At 33.8% G+C, this 18,877-nt stretch overlaps 1 protein-coding gene across 6 annotated transcripts; it reads left to right on the plus strand.

The window, feature by feature from the left end:
• The first annotated feature begins 1,589 nt into the window (after positions 1-1,589).
• Positions 1,590-17,437, plus strand: LOC129924807 (probable ATP-dependent RNA helicase ddx42). Of its 6 annotated transcripts, XM_056022005.1 has the most exons (6): positions 1,590-2,349; positions 3,786-3,903; positions 8,281-8,419; positions 8,657-8,746; positions 9,393-9,481; positions 9,956-17,437. In XM_056022005.1, the coding sequence occupies exon 6, from the start codon at positions 12,260-12,262 to the stop codon at positions 13,262-13,264; it is 1,005 nt and encodes a 334-aa protein (XP_055877980.1). In that variant the 5' UTR covers positions 1,590-2,349; positions 3,786-3,903; positions 8,281-8,419; positions 8,657-8,746; positions 9,393-9,481; positions 9,956-12,259; the 3' UTR covers positions 13,265-17,437. The 6 variants fall into 6 exon arrangements, with proteins under 6 accessions (XP_055877980.1, XP_055877982.1, XP_055877979.1 ...); XM_056022007.1 differs by lacking the exon at positions 1,590-2,349 and having other exon boundaries at positions 3,369-3,930; XM_056022004.1 differs by lacking the exon at positions 1,590-2,349 and having other exon boundaries at positions 3,369-3,903.
• Positions 17,438-18,877: the final 1,440 nt, after the last annotated feature.

Genomic DNA, 18,877 nt, shown 5'->3' on the forward strand with positions numbered 1-18,877 from the left:
GGGAGCATTTTCCAAAGGCTGCAGCCTATTTGGACTAGCCAAGCAATTGGACTCGAGACAAAAATACACCTTCTCAACACAATCGTCATTCCAACTGCTACATATGCATGTGAGACGTGGAAGTCATCTGTCAAAATTGAGAAAAGACTAAATGTGGCTCAACAGAGATGGCTGAGACGGATTTTGGGAGTCAGTTACACAGACCGGATCTCAAACAAGGAAATCCTATGCCGAACTGGGAGTCGAACACTTAGTGAGGTTGTGACTGAGCGTCGCATGAGATTTGCGGGACATGTTCTACGTCAAAATGAATTACGCACACCAAGAGTTGCGATAACATGGAAGCCAAAACGAGGAAAGCGCAAACAGGGACATCCTCGTATTACCTGGCGACACACCTTCATGGAGGACCTCAGAACAGTGGACACCAGGTGGGAGGAGGCTTCAGACATTGCCAGTGACAGATCATTATGGAGACAGCTTGCCGCCCAATGTGCTGAACGGCGCGGGAGGACCTAAGTCTAAGTCTAAGCATAATATCATTATGGTTTCTAAACAAAAAACTGCTGTAATTTGGAAGTTCAAAATATATAGAGATCTATGTTACTATGTAGGCCTATTAAAAGAAAAACATAATAAAAAGGCAGAAAAAAAAATACATCAAAAAGATATTATTTTTTTCTTTATGTAAATTTGATGCTTTAAAAAAAAAAAAGCAACAACTAAGCAAATAAAAAAACAACAACATGTAAAATAGAATAAATGAGACTGCATAGAGTTGATAAAGTAAGCTTACACTGTTACACTAGAAACAAACAGATAAGTTTAAAGTCAGGCCACTGATTTTAGAGATTTAATGTTATTTAATTAAGAGAATTCAAAACATAAATGAAAAAATTACAATGAGACTAATAAAGCTTAAACTGACCCCATGGTACCAAACACAGGATTTTTTTTTTATAGTACTGGTAACTGAGGAAGGTTTATTACAGGCATGAGTTTGATCTTTTTGAAACTAATTCCTAAAAAAAAATGTTTTCCTAGGCAACTTCAAAACTACTTTGTCAACTATCCAGAGATTCAAGGGAATGAAATCTTAGACTATTTATAATTAAGGTAAATTTGAGAAAAATAGTAATTTCTTGATTATGATTTTAAAACTGCTTTTTTCTATGATATATATATTATAATGTAATAATGTTGTTTTTTTCAGTTAAATTAAACTGATGCAAACAGTATTTACTTATTAACTTTGACTTACTGATTATCTATGATGAGTCTGGAATTATTATGTGTGCATGATCTAAATTGTGGTGACCCATTCTGATTATTGTAAAAATGTTTTACATGTTTCAGATGTTCCTTCAGAGTTGAAAACAACTACATTCTAGCTTGAACGTCCCACAAGAAAATGTGGGGTGGCAGCAGGCAGGGGTCTAACCTAGGATCATGGAGACCACTAAACGATAGTCCAGAGTGTATATGATTGATTGAGTAGACAAAGAAGGGATGGATTACTGGAGCTAAGAGAAGGCATAATTTAACAATAGACTACTTTGGGGAAAGTTTCCGTAGCTGCCCCTACACTTTCTATGGTCTTATGTATTGGTTTTCTCTAGACTGTTTTTGTTTTTTTGTTGGTCTCTATTACATACACAGTTTAGTTCATAATATAAAGATATTTATATTTAACTCTATATGAAAAAGTTTATGTTAATATGTATTACAAGTGCTATGCCCCTTTGCTTGGGTTTGAAATGCCCTCTGTGTCAAATGAGTTAGCCTTAGTCAAGATAGCAACATAAAAAAAAAAACATTCTTGAAAATGAACTCTACAAAACGAATATATTTGTTCTAGTTTCTACTAGCCTTAATTAACAGTTGACTGTCTAGATTTTACTTTTCTGTTGAATGAAATTTAGATGTTTATTTATTTATTATTTTTCTTTGGTTTATCATAACATAAAGCTTGCTCAGTGCTCAGTTTAAGCTCTTTGGGGAACATGTGGGGAGAAGCAGTATTTGGGAGAAGATTTCCATGCTGTTTCCAACCCTTACTTAACCCTTTCTGCAACATAGCTCAAGCCAAATCTAAATTGAAAATTTATGAAAATGTGTGGTGCTTACTGGAATTCTAAATCCAGCCCCTTGAAAGGTAGCCAACTGGTGTATGCCCCTCAGCCCCACAGGGACTTTGTATAAATCTAACAACTAATTTTAATTTATCTTCATCAGATATGGAATGAGAGAGGCTATAGTGTTGATTATATAAATATGTAGGTCTCAGCTGGGGCTGCACAGCCACGAAAAATACTGAATTCCTAACTTATCTTGGGACTTATTATAAAGGTAATTGTCTACATTTTATACTATACTATCTTTATAAGACATACTGTATAATAATACTTGTATATTTTTGGAAAAAGTGAAGATCTTTGTTTTTACCAGATCATATTGGATGTATCTGATAGTTGTCCAAGAGTTAAAGATTAGTTTCTTGTCATCACAAGGCATCACTTATTCTATAGTGAATCATTGTAGAAATGATATAAAAAGTATTCTGACTTTTAATGTATATTGACATTTTTTCTCAAGTGATCATAAGGACAATCTTCTATAGCTTTTAAACATATCAAAATATTTTTTGAATATATAATAAACCAGATGGTTCATAAATAAATTGATTATTGAAATTCAACAGATTGTCTATTTAGGGTCATATTTTCCTAATCATTTTTGTTTTTGAAATTATTAGTTCTGTTAGAAGGCCTGCATACAACATTTACCAGACATCTTTGTTTATCTCTCTATTTGCAGACTTTGAGAAATGCATTAGATTTAAACTTACTTTAGACTTAGGTCCTCCCGCGCCGTTCGGCGCATTGGGCGGCAAGCTGTCTCCATAATGATCGGCAATGTCTGAAGCCTCCTCCCACCTGGTGTGTCGAGTTTGCCGTTTCTGTAGCAATAGTGGTTTTACAGGGTGGGGGTCGCTAGCCCCACACCAAACCCTCCTCCTTTTTCACCTGGGCTTGGGATTTAAATGGCTTTTAAAAATATTTTAATTATAGCACATGATGGAGGATGGGATATTGCTCATGACATCTTAAAAGATAAAAAAAAAAAAATGAGCTAAATCTGTTTATGCTATTGGGTATGTTGGTTAAGTTTTTTACTCCCCAAAACTAGTGATGATGAGATAGAAACAGATAAAAAGACAACACCACATAATTATTTTCAATTTTCCCTAATGCCATTAGAGAGGGGGAATGGGATGCCTCAATCGGCCAGGAAAACCAATGACTTAGTAGAGTTGAAGTAACTTATTAACATGCCTGACTAGATAGATCATGAAATGCATAGGACATAATTATATTCTATTTTGAAGTAATGCCTGTAATCTAGAAGATATGAAGATTGTGTTTGTCCTGTTCTTTTTGGTCTTCCTCTGTGCCTTGTGTCTGTGGGTTCCCATCTGAAGCCTGAATAGCTCTTTTGTTGGCATTTTTATTTTAGGTGTAACTTGTGTATTGTTCACTATTTATTAAGTTTTGAAAGTGGCTGAGTTTGGAAAGACCTAATCAACTTTCTAACAAACAGCTCTGCTAGCTTGTAGACATCTAGGTGAACATATAAGGATATCTAGCATGTAATAAATTCTATGAAACTTTTAAAAGAATAAGTATATTATTATGAGGTTGTTTTTAGAATAAAGGCATATATTAATATATTTAAATAGTTTGTACATTTTGGAAAGTGTTATGCAAAAGTGATTCTGTTCACAGCTGCCATTATCCAAGGACATATGATTCTCTGGAGGCTTACATCACTGGAAAAAGTCTTTGGGCCCCTGAAGATTACAGTACATGTAATGCTGCAAAAGGAGGAGGATGCTGGGCCAGGGTAAACACTCCATAACATAATGACATAGTGAATGAAATAACATTTTATTTTAGTGTATAATAGTTGTAATTTTAGTCTAAAATATTTAAATAAATATTACAGTATAAGCCAGTTCCTGAATTAGCTTGTCACAATGCACATTCAGCCAAAGTTAAAAATTCTTGAATAAAGTTATCTCTATTGTACTTAAGCTAGCTATATCCTGTATAGTCAAAAGATTGGCAGCAATTCTCTCTGCAAATGATGATGTGCTGATTCAAAATGGAACATTTGATTTTTTAATGTGGGGGGGGGGGACTTGCTAAGTGGTTAAGTGCAACTGCTTTTAAGCTAGAGTTTTCAGGTTCAAATCTTGGTGAAGATTGTTTTTGAATTTCAGGATCTTAGAGTGCCTCAAGTCCATGCAATTCTAATGACATTAGTTGGGGAAGTAAAGAAGGTTTATCATTGTGCTGGCCATATCATGATACCTTTATAACTGTAGGCCACTGAAACAGATGACATTTACATCATCTGCCCTATAGATTCATCATCATCATCACTCCTTTGAGTTCCTTATGGAATATAGGGCCTCGACAAAAACACGCCACTCTCCACGGTCTCTTGCTAGCTTTTTGATGGTGTCCCAGCTCTTCCCGGTCTTCTCTGCTTCTTCAAGTACACTGCGTCGCCATGTTCTTTTTGGTCTTCCTCTGCGTCTTGTTCCCTGGGGGTTCCACTCTAAGGCCTTCCTAGCTCTGTTGCTGGTATCTTTTCTAAGGGTGTGACCAATCCATCTCCACTTCCTCTCTAAGATCTGCACTTCTATATTTTTCTGTCCACTCATCTCCCACAGTTTGGTGTTTTCTACTTTGTCATACCAGTGTATTTTTAGGATATTTCTCAGGCATCTGTTGATGAAGGTCTGTATTTTTTTTGTTGTGGCTTCAGTTGTTCTCCATGTTTCAGAACCATACAGTAGGACAGCCTTGACATTAGAGTTAAAGATTCTTAGTTTAGTCTTGTTTGAGATGTAAGGAGATTTCCAGGTTGGTTTTAGCTGTGTAAATGTCTGACATGCTAGATTTATACGGCGTTTAATGTCTTCATCTGTTCCACCTGATATACTGACTACACTCCCAAGGTATATAAAATTTTCTACTTGGTCTATTGTCTGAGAATTCAGTACTATGTCTCCACTTTGTTTATTGTTTACTTTAAGTACTTTAGTTTTTTGGTGGTTTATTTTGAGGCCTACTCTTTTTCCTACTTCGCTTAAAGCTGTGACCTTTTCTTGCATATCCTGTAGTCTGTGTGATAATAGGGCTATGTCATCAGCGAATTCCAGATCTTCCAGCTTTTGTATGAGAGTCCATTGGATTCCTTTCCCTGCGTTAGAGTAGGCTTCTTTTGTGACCCAATCCAGTACTAGAAGGAACAGGAGTGGTGAAAGAAGACATCCCTGTTTGACTCCTGTTGTGACTGGAAATTCCTCTGACAGCTTGCCACAGTGGGTTACTTGGCAGGTGAAACCATCATAAAGGTTCTTGATTATGGTTATTATTTTATTGGGGATCCCATAATGTCTCATTACAGTCCAAATAGATTCTCTGTCGACACTATCAAAAGCTTTTTCAAAGTCAACAAAAGTTGCATAGAGAGGAGATTGCCATTCGACACATTGTTCTACAATTATCCTGAGTGTAGCTATTTGGTCAGCACAAGATCTCCCTTTTCTGAATCCGCCCTGTTCTTCCCTTAGGTGTTCATCACATGCTCCCTTTATTCTGTTTAGTAGGATTCTGCTAAAAATCTTGCTTGGTACTGACAGCAAAGTGATGCCTCGCCATTTCTCACATTGTGATAGATCTCCACTCTTTGGTATTTTTATTAGCAAGCCCTATAGATTGCAAGTTTTAAAAGGCATTTTTATTACATTTTAATCCGCAACTATTCTAAAAATTATAATCATTTTTTCAGACATTTTTTCTTTTCTGAGCCACTAAATTGATGATTATGTTAAATCAACAATTGATTTTAAAATAATATTTCTGATTTACTTTGATGCAAGAAAAGGCTAATATTATAAGCAATACTTACTATAGTCAAATTATGCACTTTTATAAAGTATGCTAAGCAGGCTTAAACAAAGCATAAAAAAAGAATATTTGCTATTGATCTTTTAGAAAATGGGGCTATAGAATATACAACTATCTATTTGTTATAATTTTAATGAAGGTTTTTTTTGTTTTTACATTTTATCCTCAAATTTAAATCAAAACTATGTCAATAGCTATATGTCTTCATAAGTTATAACTAATTTAACATGTATTTATCTTTGGAATGTTTGTAAATTGTTTTACATGTTTCGGATGTCCCTTCAGAGTTGAAAATAGTTTACTTCCTAGTCCAAACCTCCCGCAGGGGGATGGGAGCAGGCAGGGTTTGAACTAGAGACCATCGATAAATCCGATCGACAGTCCAGCGCGCAAACTGCACGACCTGGCAGTCAGGATCGTTATCTGGGTAACTATTGTCTGATAAATTGAAATAATGATTAAGTCTAGAAGAAGTAAAACTATGGCATGCATCCTGTTTGGAACTATCTATTCACCTAAATTAATTCCACTAACTTCGATAGTAAAGCAGTTTACTTGCTATGTTGTGAGTCTTTTTTTTTAAAAAGATTAAAAAAAATGAAACATTTGTTGGTGCTTCTGCTCTGACACTGAAAAAAAAGTAGGTCTGTTGAAGTTAATGAATAATAAAAACAAAGAAGAGTATCCTGATTATACATGATTACATTTTGTAGTGTCATTCAATAAGGAAATCTACTTGAATTGTAAGCATGTTTCTAACCCTAAATATTTACTATATAAATAAATTATGGCTTTCATATAGTGCTACTTTCATGCTTATAGCATGCTCAGAGCACTATGGTCCAATCTCATTTGTGGACCAGTGGGAGTAGGTTTTCTAACTGCCTTAAAGCACTCAGTAAACACAACTCAACTCAAGTTGTGTGTCGAACCTCTTGCCCCCTTCATAGGCAGCCAAGCTAAGCCAAGTTCAAGCGTAGTTGGCCTCTTGACCACGCTTCCTACTAGGCTCGATTGGTTACCTTGGTTGTGGAAAAGGAAATATTTAAAGTTCTTGAAGTGTTCAGTATCCTCATTTTGTAATTAAACCTGATGCATGATGGACATTAATATTTTTACTTTATATTTTCATATGTTTCCAACTGTGAATTGCCTCTTACTTTAAAATTTAGCTCTAGCTGGATAACTTTGTGCAATAGAAAAATTATGTTTAGATTTTGGAAATTATAATTTATGTGCTACATCTTAAATTCACTATATACTTGTAGAACTATTGCTTGGAATCTAATTGCAAGTTTCTACTGTCGACTGTCATACTAGATATGGTCTTATGACTGCATTAGAACCGAAACTATAATGGAATCTAATTGCAAGTTTCTACTGTCGACTGTCATACTAGATATGGTCTTATGACTGCATTAGAACCGAAACTATAATGGAATCTAATTGCAAGTTTCTACTGTCGACTCATACTAGATATGGTCTTATGACTGCATTAGAACCCAAACTATAATGTTTGCCCCCCCCCCCTCCCTCCCTTCATATGGAAAGCAGGTAAATCTTTCATTTAGAGCCAAATTATATAACCCTTACCGTATTTATACAATAAAAGTGTACTGAGCATGTTATAGTAGAAAGAAGACACATTATAGAAATCTTATATATAAGAATTTGGATACCAAGAAAAAAAATCTTTTCTCTAGTGAAACTAGATCTGTATGGATAATGGTTTGCTTTTAATCTTTAACAATACAGCCAATCAACCTAACTGGTACATCTGGTAACAGGTACATCTCTTATGGCTAAAATGACCAGTGTGTGTGTTTTGTATCAAGGATATGCATGTTGTTGGTTTTGAAAAAATGTTTGATGTGACTGCCAAGGCTTTTTACAAATCTTTTGTATGTGTGTATGTGGTTTTTTTTTCTATTTTTTTAAATTTTGTATTGTAATCGGAATTCTTAAATGGTGGGAAAAAAATGTAAACCACTATTTTGACTGTCAAAAACAGTAAACCTAAAAAAAAAATGAATTTTGTAGTTTTAAACAAATTGAATCACACTTATAACATATATAAAATATAGATTTATAACATATTGAATCACACTTATAATACATACAGGCTGGCTGCCTGGTTGTGTGGTATATTGTTTGGACTTCTCGATGGTCCTGGGTTAATACCCTGCCTGCTGTCATCCTGCTGGAAGTTAGGACTAGGAAGTAAATTATCTTCAACTCTGAAGGAACAACTAAAATATGTGAAACATTTTACAAACATTTTTTTGTCTTCCTTTCTCAGCACATACAACTCAATTTACTTCTATTGGCTGGAAATATTTAAAGCATGACAGTGGCGTAGGTAAATTACCAAATAGTGGATCTTATGTTGGATTGATCAGCCCTGATGAACTGACCTGACCATTGTAATTGAAACCATAGTGAGTAATAATTTCTTAAAAGCACTCTTCTTACCTCCCTCCCCTCCCCTTAAGATTCTAAAGAAAAAATTTGTCAGCATGTTACATTACTAGACTGTAAGACTCTTTATGACATATCTGTCAGACATACCTACAGGTTGGACAACTTATCTATTTGACATACCTAGATGACATATTAACTCTGATTAATAAAAGAAAAAAGTTTTTTTAGACACAATCACTTTATTTGTATTTCAGACTCATGACCACTCTATCTGTATAGGTCCTGGTATACCCTGGGATGATGTTCACCCACAACTTTTAACTTGAAATCTTAAAGGAAGTTTTGTAAGTATATTTCATTAGATTCTTCTGCTTAAAATAATTTATAACAATAAAGAAAAAGTTAAAGACTGCTATTGCATGAGGCTTGTATTGAAAAAAAAAAAAAGAAAATATAATTACTGACAAATGAATTCAAAAGTTTGATGTCAGCTGGCAGAATATGAACCTGGCACCATTATTATTATTATTATAGCTTTTATATAGCGCTACTTTCATGCTTATAGCATGCTCAGAGTGCTTTTTGGTCCAATCTCATTTGTGGACCGGTGGGGGGGAGGGGGTATCTAGGAGTTGGTTTTCTGTGCTGCCTTTGGGCGCTCAGTAAACACATCTCTGCCCGAGTCGGGTGTCGAACCTCGAGCCCCCTTCTAGGTAGCCAAGCCAAGTTCAAGCGCACTTGGCCTCTCGACCACGCTTCCCACCATTGTGAAAGATAATCCAGTGTGCATACTGCACAACCAGGCAGCCATCCAGTCTTAAAAAGAATGTGTTAATTAATCATTTTATTTAGTTTTAAATTAGACTGTTTTATGTTTTATTTGTATCTCTTTTCTATGGACTTTCTTTTGTTTTAACAATAATTTATTACCAGTTATATAAATTTAGTAAAATGTTTGCAGCTAAATATCACTACCATTGTTATCTTTAGGCTAAACTAACAAGCATGAATGTCTGGTACAGTAAGATAGGGTTAATGGTCAACCTGACATTATGGTTCATTCATTGGGACAGCTAATGGTGAGTCAATTCTATTTTTAAATATTAAATTAATCTGATGAATTCCTTTGACTCTTTTTGTATTACGTATCAAACTTGGCAGTGAAACAAAGAGCAAGGAAAAGAAGCATAACTTAATTTATTTAGGTGATAGAGTAGCAGAGAAGGCCTAAAGTGTCTAATGCAGAACATTCTCAGGACATAAGCAATGTATTCATATCTTGTACCTTTGCTGAAATGTTAACAGACAGAAATTTAAAGTAGGGAATCCACCTGGGAAATAGTTTAAAGAGTGTTGGTAGACAAAAAGATTTTTAAAAAATAACCATAGACTTGCAATGAAAAAAAAAAGAGCCTACTGCTGTGCCACACCAGTTGGTTAAAAGAAAGACTTAGCAAAAGAAAATTTGGAGATGCTTTAGTAATAAATAAGTCAGCACTTTAATATTGTATTCATATATATATATTCATATTATCACATTCCATCTTTCACAGTTTGTGTCTGACCAAGCAGTTCTCAAGTTAGGGCTTGATGAAGTCTACAAACTGACCATTATATCTACTGGACAAAAAAGGATCTTATATGTATATTTTAAACCTGGTCAATGCCTATTTCTCCACTATTGTCGACATCTTGAGACATCACCATCGGCAGAAACCGAAGACGGCTGATACATTTGTGTGGGTGAAAAACTGAAGGCGTCGCTCGAAGACAGCTGATACATTTGTGTGGGTGAAAAACTCAAGGCTTCGCTCGAAGACAGCTGATACATTTGTGTGGGTGTAAAATTCAAGGCGTCGCCTGAAGATAGATGATACATCGTTTCCACGTGAGCGCTCATCACCAACTTTTGACACGCTCTTGCATTGTCGAGGTTTCACCTTACATTGCTATACAGAAGGTCCTCCATTTAGACCTCTGTTCACTTATGGTCATTCTAATTTTTCAGAGACTTTACATATTTGGATTATCTAAGCTGAAGTTCTCCACTTAAGTACTGTTGGATTATTTATACGAATGTTCAAGTACTTTTGGATTATTGATCTTTGACGTTGAAGTTGGACTAACTTGTACCTATTGGCACTCTCCTAGTCATCGTTGTACGACGAAGAAATAACACATGCCTGCATTACTACACTTACATTTTGGATTATCTTATTGGATTATTTGGATTACCTGGTTGGACTTGTGTTAATTGTAAAGGTCAAGAGGAAATATTTTTTGACATTACTTGAGCATTTGAGCCATCTTATGGCATATGACTGGATTATTTTACTACTACTTTGATGCTCACATTGATGTGTATTCTCAATCGGATTACTTAGTTACCTTACCCATGGATTATTATTGAACTACTCAAGCTGTATTTGTATTTGACAAGCTACAAGAGAGGATTAATCTACATCAGTCTACAAAAAAAAGTCTGTAAGTTATAATTAAGGATTGAATATATTCATATGATTAATAAAGTACATTGATTTTGCTGTGGTATAGCAGTAATTGAAGTTGATTATATATAGAGTTAGTGATTGATAACTCTTGGAACCATATTAAATTGATTTTCATTTTTTATATTTGTTACCTTAAAGGGCGGTCGGCGTGGGTCTGTCTTATGTTTTGAGACTGAATCGGCACAATTTATTTGTTCCGTTCCATTTCACTTCATCTGATAGGGATCTTTAGGGATTTTCTTGTTGTTCTCCTAGTCCTAATAAGGTCTGAGTAGACCAGCCTTGTTCGGTAGGGACTTCTAGATCATTTTGAAATTTTTTGTTTAGTGGTATATAGTTTTGTTTGTACAATCGTAGTGTGATTTCTCTTTGTATTCATATTGTTTGTTTGTGTAAGTCTTGTATTTACATATCTGTGATTCTCTTGTCAAAGTCTTCTATTTATTGATTTCTTTTAAAGCAGACTGTATTGTTATCTATATTGTTTTTGTGTTCGTCACCTATACTTTATCTCTTTATTCTCTCATTAATTAATTTTTTTTTCATTTTTTCACTGCACATATAACATGTTACAAAGATATATTTGAAGTAATAATATTGTGTACATATATACTATCACTTGAATTAGAGCCTTATTTTTTGAGCTCTTGTACTTATTTTGTATTGACACATTTCTCGTACTCTGATTATTTTGTTGGTACATTTTGACGCAACACTTATTACTATTGACTCATTTGTACATTGTATTTGGCACACATTGATTACAAACTCAACACATTTATTGGCCATCTATTATTTAAATATCAAAGATACATGCAAAGTGAGACATTATTATTTGTATTTTGATAACTAAGCACTCACTACACAGTTAATACTACATACAGATTGGAATCCTATATATTTGTTGACTTTATACACGTTGAAGATTATTTAATATTTATTGACATTATACACACTTGAAGCCTAAACCCATACCTATCAACAATGTCTACCTATGATAAAATCTTGGAGTTGGCCAGAGAAATGGAATTGAAGGGTGAAAAGAAAAGAGAATTTATCGAAAGAGAATTGGATGAATTAAAGAAGAAAGAACGTGAATTAGCGGAACGAGATGAACGAGCGGCAGAAAGAGCGCATCAGAAAGAAATGAAAGAAATAGAGGGAAAAGTTGAGTTAGCTAAACTGGAAGCTGCAAAAGTGAATCCGAACATATTACAACCACTGACACAGCAAGCCAAACCATACGTCTCGAAGTTCCATTAGTTCAATGAGAAAAACGAAACTCTTGAAAACTACATTGTGCAATTTGAGCACATAGCCTCAACGTATGACATGTCTCCTTGAGATATGGCCAAGCACCTACTCGCCAATCTTGCAGGTGAACCGCTGAACATAATAGCCACCCTGACACCTGAACAAAAGACTGACTACAAGGCTGTGAAAAACAGACTCCTCGAACACTTTGGCAAATCCGAGGACCACTACAGAAAACTCTTTCGAGACATCAGATTGCAAAAGAACGGTGATTACAACAGAATTATTTTTGAAATTAAGCAAAATATCTTAAAGTGGCTTGAACTCTCCAACTGTGATATGACGAGACCAGACCAAATCATTGATATGTTCTTAATTGACAGTGTACTATTGAATGTTACAGACAACATTTTCACTTTCCTGAAAGAGAAGAAAATTAAAAACGAAACAGAACTCATAACTAACCTGAATTTATTCAAAGACAGCCATCCCAATCACACCATCGACAGAAGAGACCATCAAATAGCTGCCACCATTAACACTGATTCAAGTAAATTCAAATACAGCAGCAACAATAAAACCTGCTTTAACTGCGGCATAAAGGGTCACATAAAGAGCCAATGTAGATCAATCAACAGAAGCACTTTCCAGTATCAAAGTGGCACATATCGAGACAATAAATATGACAACAGAAGAAACAGCAGAGCAACCCAAAGTTACAGCCCTAATGATAGAAGAAGGCAATACAACACCAACAACGATAATTACAACTTCCAGAACTATCAAAGAAGACAGCAATACAATACCAACAACTTTCAGAACTATCACAGACAATCCAGACGTGATGGCTACGAACGAAACAGATACAACAGAAATACTTCAAACAGATGGCAAAGTAACAGCAACAATAGAATCCATAGACGCCCTAGCAGTTATGACAACTCAGCCGCAACCATCGACACTCACGAACACGAACATGTAGCATTCATGAACTCAACTCCAGAAAATAATTCCTATCCATTACTTACAAACGGGCTGGACAACGCATCACGAAACAGTAACATTAGAACTGGAAACACACATGACACTAGTAGTTAGCAAGCTAGACATAGGGCAGCACAACATACAATCTTGTTTATTATACAATAGGATACAACACCATCACAAAATCACTAAATATCAGTAATATAACTAAACAATGACATTGTTCACATAAGTCAACAACTATAATTATCACACTATTTTACATAACACTAGCACCGTTAAGGACTCATTAGCCAGTACAAGTGTAATTCATTGAATCTGTTGATGCCATATTCTACATATAACTTTGATTGTATTTGTACACATGACACTTCAAAAGGTCATATGTGCCCAATTTTTGCATATGCGTAAATTATTTTTCCAAGAGTCCATTTGAACAGAACGCAGTCATATTAAAACCTGAGTATGTGACACTATTTATTGAAATGTATTTTTCATTTTTTCAAATGTACATAACCTTTGTAAATTGTATAGATATGACTGTGACATTGATCTTCACTGATGAATTTATTTTTTCCCACATATCAGTTTTGAAGACTATTTGAGCTTAATTCGAGGCTTGAAACGATACACTTGATGATATGTAATGCAAACAATGATTTTTTGAAAAGAATATTGTATTTAATTAGTGAGATCTATTTGAGCATTACTGATGGCTTGAAAAATAATTGATACTGTGTAATGCAAACTGAATCTTTGAATAGAAGATTGTACTTAATATGAGAAGTATTGGAGCATTATTGATGGCTCATGAAGTAATATATATAATGTGTGATGTAATCGCTGATTTTTTGAGGAGAAGATTGTATTTAATATGAGAAAATTATTTGAGCATTATTGATGGCTCGTGAAGCAATACATTTGATGTGTGTCGTAGACACTGACTTTTTGAGAAGATTGTATTTAATATGAGAAAATTATTGGAGCATTATTGATGGCTCGTGAAGTAATATATTTGATGATGTGTGATGTAGACACTGATATTTTTTGAGGAGAAGATTGTATTTAATGACAAAACTTTTGGAGCATTATTGATGGCTCAAGCAGTATATTTTATATTATGTGATGATAACACTAATTTTGAGAAGAATATTGTATGGATATGAGAAAACTATCGAAGCATGATTAATGGCTCGAAGTAATATACTTGATTTTTGAAAGAACATTGTACTTGATTCATGAAGACTATTGGAGCACTATTAATGGCTCAAAGTAATATATTTGATTTTTGAATAGAACATTGTATTTGAGTGATGAAGACTATTAGAGCACTATTAATGGCTCGAAGTAACATATTTGATGTTACATAACGTGAAAAGCTGATTCATTTTTTCGAGAGAAGATTGTAACTTACACTTATGTTAAAAGAACTTGTGCTCACAGTAAGACATATGAGCCAAATGAATTTCATGATAACGACCTTGATGCTTTAATATGCTTATGACTTTGATGATTTAAATATGTTCCTCATAAATCATCATTAAAGAATATATTTTCTTGACTTTCATGATTTAGTAGCATTGTCAAAACATTGCCATTATTTTTGTACATAAACCATTGAGACAACATAAATATTTATTATAGATACATTTCACTTGCATTGATTTATTTTAAAGAACATTGTCAATATCTTTTCATTTGACCATGTAACCATTGTCAATATTTTTCATTTGATTATGTAACCTGATGGGATAAACTAAGTATATTTGTATACGAGCATTTTTCATGGCTGCTCATTCCTTTGTAAAATTAATATTGAAAGCATTCTTTTGATAAATTGAGAATTTACTTTGAAATTTTGTGTAAAGAAACACTTGCTTTTTGAGTAATGTTGACAACTATGAGTATTGTCTACACAGACAAATATTTTTTCAAATATTGTAAGGTCAAATGAGACCATATATTAGTCTCATCAAATTTTTTGATGGCATGATAAGACATGTGCCAGAGATTATAGCACACATTGTACATTTGTATGGATTATTTCTCTCTCAAAAGATGTGACTATACATATAATAGTATTATTACTTAAATTTCAAAAGATTTTTACAAAATCTTTTTTTTTTTAGGGAAAGGGCGTAATGTCACAGTCTTAGTTGACATTGCATGATCTAAAGTTCACATCATGTTAATAGTTTAAAAGACACGTGGAATTCCTAATGTAGAAAACAGGAAGTAGAATGAATAAAGTTGACTTTGAAGTCAGTCAGTCAGTCAAGTAAAGCAGTCAAGTGAAGTCAAGTTAGAAGTCAAGTGTTATTCTTTGGACCGAGTGGTCAAGTATATTTTAGTCCGGGATGGACAGTAGCGACTTAGAAAAGTCTGTAGTAATTTCAGTTAGAAAGTAACTTGTGGGCAGTTGTTGCCAGTGGTCTTTTGAGACATGTATTAGTTAATCTATATTTCTACACAGTGTTGCCCGCTGAGATGCAGACATGATTTGTTGTTAACGTATTGGATACTTTTGATACCGCTGTTATGCGGATAGGATTATTATTTCTTGACTTGTAGCACTAACAAGGAGTGCAGTATATTATTATTATTATAGTAAAATAAACTTCATGTTGTCTGCTGAACGGACTTAAGTCAGTCGTATAGTGTTTGTCTTGTCACGTGTCTAGAGTACTTCAGGAAGTAAGAACTCAATATTACACCATTCAACGTTCATTGACAGACCCCCTCCCTCCCAACCATTTCCTCTGCCTTATCTTGATGACTTTGACTTTAATTAGACATTAAGCTTTCCATGTGCTGAAATTTAGCATTGTAGAACGGGAAATAAATTGTCTATGACAGTTCAAAGTGTGTATACATTTTTTTTGACGCACCCTGTAAATATATTGTATTCAGTGATTTTTTTATTTTACCATTTTCTAATATTAGTTTGTTAGCTCAATAACTATTAACCTTTTAGATTGTTATCTTTCGTAATGTTAAGACTAGAAAACAAGATCTCAAAATTATATTTAGGACGATGATTACAATTACTTAGTCAATTACTTAGTAAAGATAAAATAATTATAAAACAAAAGTTATATAAAGACATAATTATACAATGTTTATATTTTGTATGTTCATAAAAATGTGTATAGCAGTGTTATGGAGTGTGTGTGTGTGGGTGTTTCCAAGGTAACGTTGAGAAATTAGCGATTGGTTGGCGGATATGCAGTGAGGATGGTGAAATTACAAAAATGGTCTAGTGTAATGCAAATTACCCAGGGATCTGAAACTGTACAGACAGGTTTTTTGTAGTGAGTTAGATTTTGTTTAAAATACCATTTTATATTATTGCTACTAGATTTATTTCATTTCATCTAGGTTAGTATTAGGGTTAGTGTTATGTTGTAATAAAAGTTATATTTAGTTTTGTTTCAAAAAAGAAGTTTTTTCAAGTTTCATATTAAATATATATATATATATATATCCAAGCAGTAGTTCTCACCAAACTTTCATACACTGGCAGAACTACCTTAAAAAAATGTTCTGCTGGAGGCTGGTGTGGGTAGTATAGAAGAAATACTTATTCAACAGCTGTGATGGGTTGGAAAATTATCCCACATGGGGGGCGACTGCATGCCAAATGGTATCTTCAAGGATGGCGTAACGGGGTACTCCTGTAAGCACTATAAAGATTAACTCAGGCACCTTTTTGCCATAGAGGAAAGTAGGTTGTAATAGGGTTTATGAAAACACTGCACTCATCTTTTATCTTCAGCATCATTATTATTATTAAACCATTACTCAAATTTTGCTTTGTTATTTTGCCATGTAGGGATTTACTGCTGCTGGGGTGAACAATGCTTAAAAAAATACAAATATGCTGTGTTTTTACTTTGGCCCAGCGGTGGCTCCCACATTTATGTCTTTTGTATTTTTCTATACCAGTTCTGTTACTGTGCAAATGCAATAAAAAAAAAAATACAAGTTGTTGCACTATTGATATTTTTTATACTAATTTTTTATTTATATTATTAATTATTTATTATTATCTAAGCATCTGTTTGTATTTGAGCTGGGTAATGAATATAGATTCTTAAATTTAATTGTTGTTTGTTGCTTTACTCACTTTTAAACTGTGACCATGTAAATTTTGTCTAGATGGAGAATGGTAATGTCTTAGTGTTAATGATTAGATTGAGAATGTTAATGTCTTAGTGTCAATGATAACAGTGAGAATGGTAATGTCTTAGTGTCAATGATAACAGTGAGAATGGTAATGTCTTAGTGTCAATGATAACAGTGAGAATGGTAATGTCTTAGTGTTATTGATTAGATTGATAATGGTAATGTCTTAGTGTCAATGATTACATTGAGAATAGTAATGTCTTAGTGCCAATGATAACACTGAGACAATCATTAGATTGAGGATGGTAATGTCTTAGTGTCAATGGTGTAACACTATGATTAGAGTGAGATGCACGAGATGATTTCAGTTCACGTGAAAATGGGTCTTACACATTGTCGAGCAAAGAGGTACCATTTTTGATCACATGACCACGATTTTTTAGTAAGTTAGCACCATGATGTATCAAGAGACGTAGGTGTCTCTGTTTTATGAAATAGGATTAAATAATATGAGTACATAATTGGAGATATTTCTAAGGATGTAGTTTGTATTTGATGTGAAATAATTCGTGATGATATTTTATGGCTGAGATTATGAACTATTATTTGATGTAATAAATATTTGTCTGCCAGAGAGGAGTTTGTAATTATTTTATCCATAATATGTGATGTGTTTGATTAAGAATACAAGAACACTACATCAAGGCCAGAACAGGCCCTTATACCATTCAATCAACATTCACACCATTCAAGACGGTACAAATAGTTAGATTGAGAATGGTAATGTCTTAGTGTCAATAATTACATTGAGAATAGCAATGTCTTAGTGTCAATGATTATATTGAAAATGGTAATGTCTTAGTGTCAATGGTAATTTTTTAGTGTCAATGATTAGATTGAGAATGGTAATGTCTTAGTGTCAATGATTAGATTGAGAATGGTAATGTCTTAGTGTCGATGATTACATTGAGAATGGTAATGTCTTAGTGTCAATGATTACATTGAGAATGGTAATGTCTTAGTGTCATTGATTACATTGAGAATGTTATGTTAATGATTAGATTGAGAATGGTAATGACTTAGTGTCAATGGTAATGTCTTAGTGTCATTGATTACATTAAGAATGTTATGTTAATGATTAGATTGAGAATGGTAATGTCTTAGTGTCAATGATTACATTGAGAATGGTAATGTCTTAGTGTCAATGATTACATTGAGAATGGAAACATCTTAATCTCATTGATTAGATTGAGAATGGTAATGACTTAGTGTCAATGATTACATTGAGAATGGTAATGTCTTAGTGTCAATGATTACATTGAGAATGGTAATGTCTTAGAGTCAATGGTAATGTCTTAGTGTCAATGATTAGATTGGGAATGGTAATGCCTTAGTGTCAATGGTAATGTCTTAGTGTCAATGATTAGATTGGGATTGGTAATGACTTAGTGTCAATAATTAGATTGCGAATGGTAATGTCTTAGTGTCAATGATTAGATTGAGAATGGTAATGTCTTAGTGTCAATGATTAGATTGAGAATGGAAACATCTTAACCTCATTGATTAGATTGAGAATGGAAATGACTTAGTGTCAATGATTAG

This window comes from Biomphalaria glabrata, chromosome 2 (genome assembly GCF_947242115.1).
Source record: "Biomphalaria glabrata chromosome 2, xgBioGlab47.1, whole genome shotgun sequence".
Taxonomy (NCBI): domain Eukaryota; kingdom Metazoa; phylum Mollusca; class Gastropoda; family Planorbidae; genus Biomphalaria; species Biomphalaria glabrata.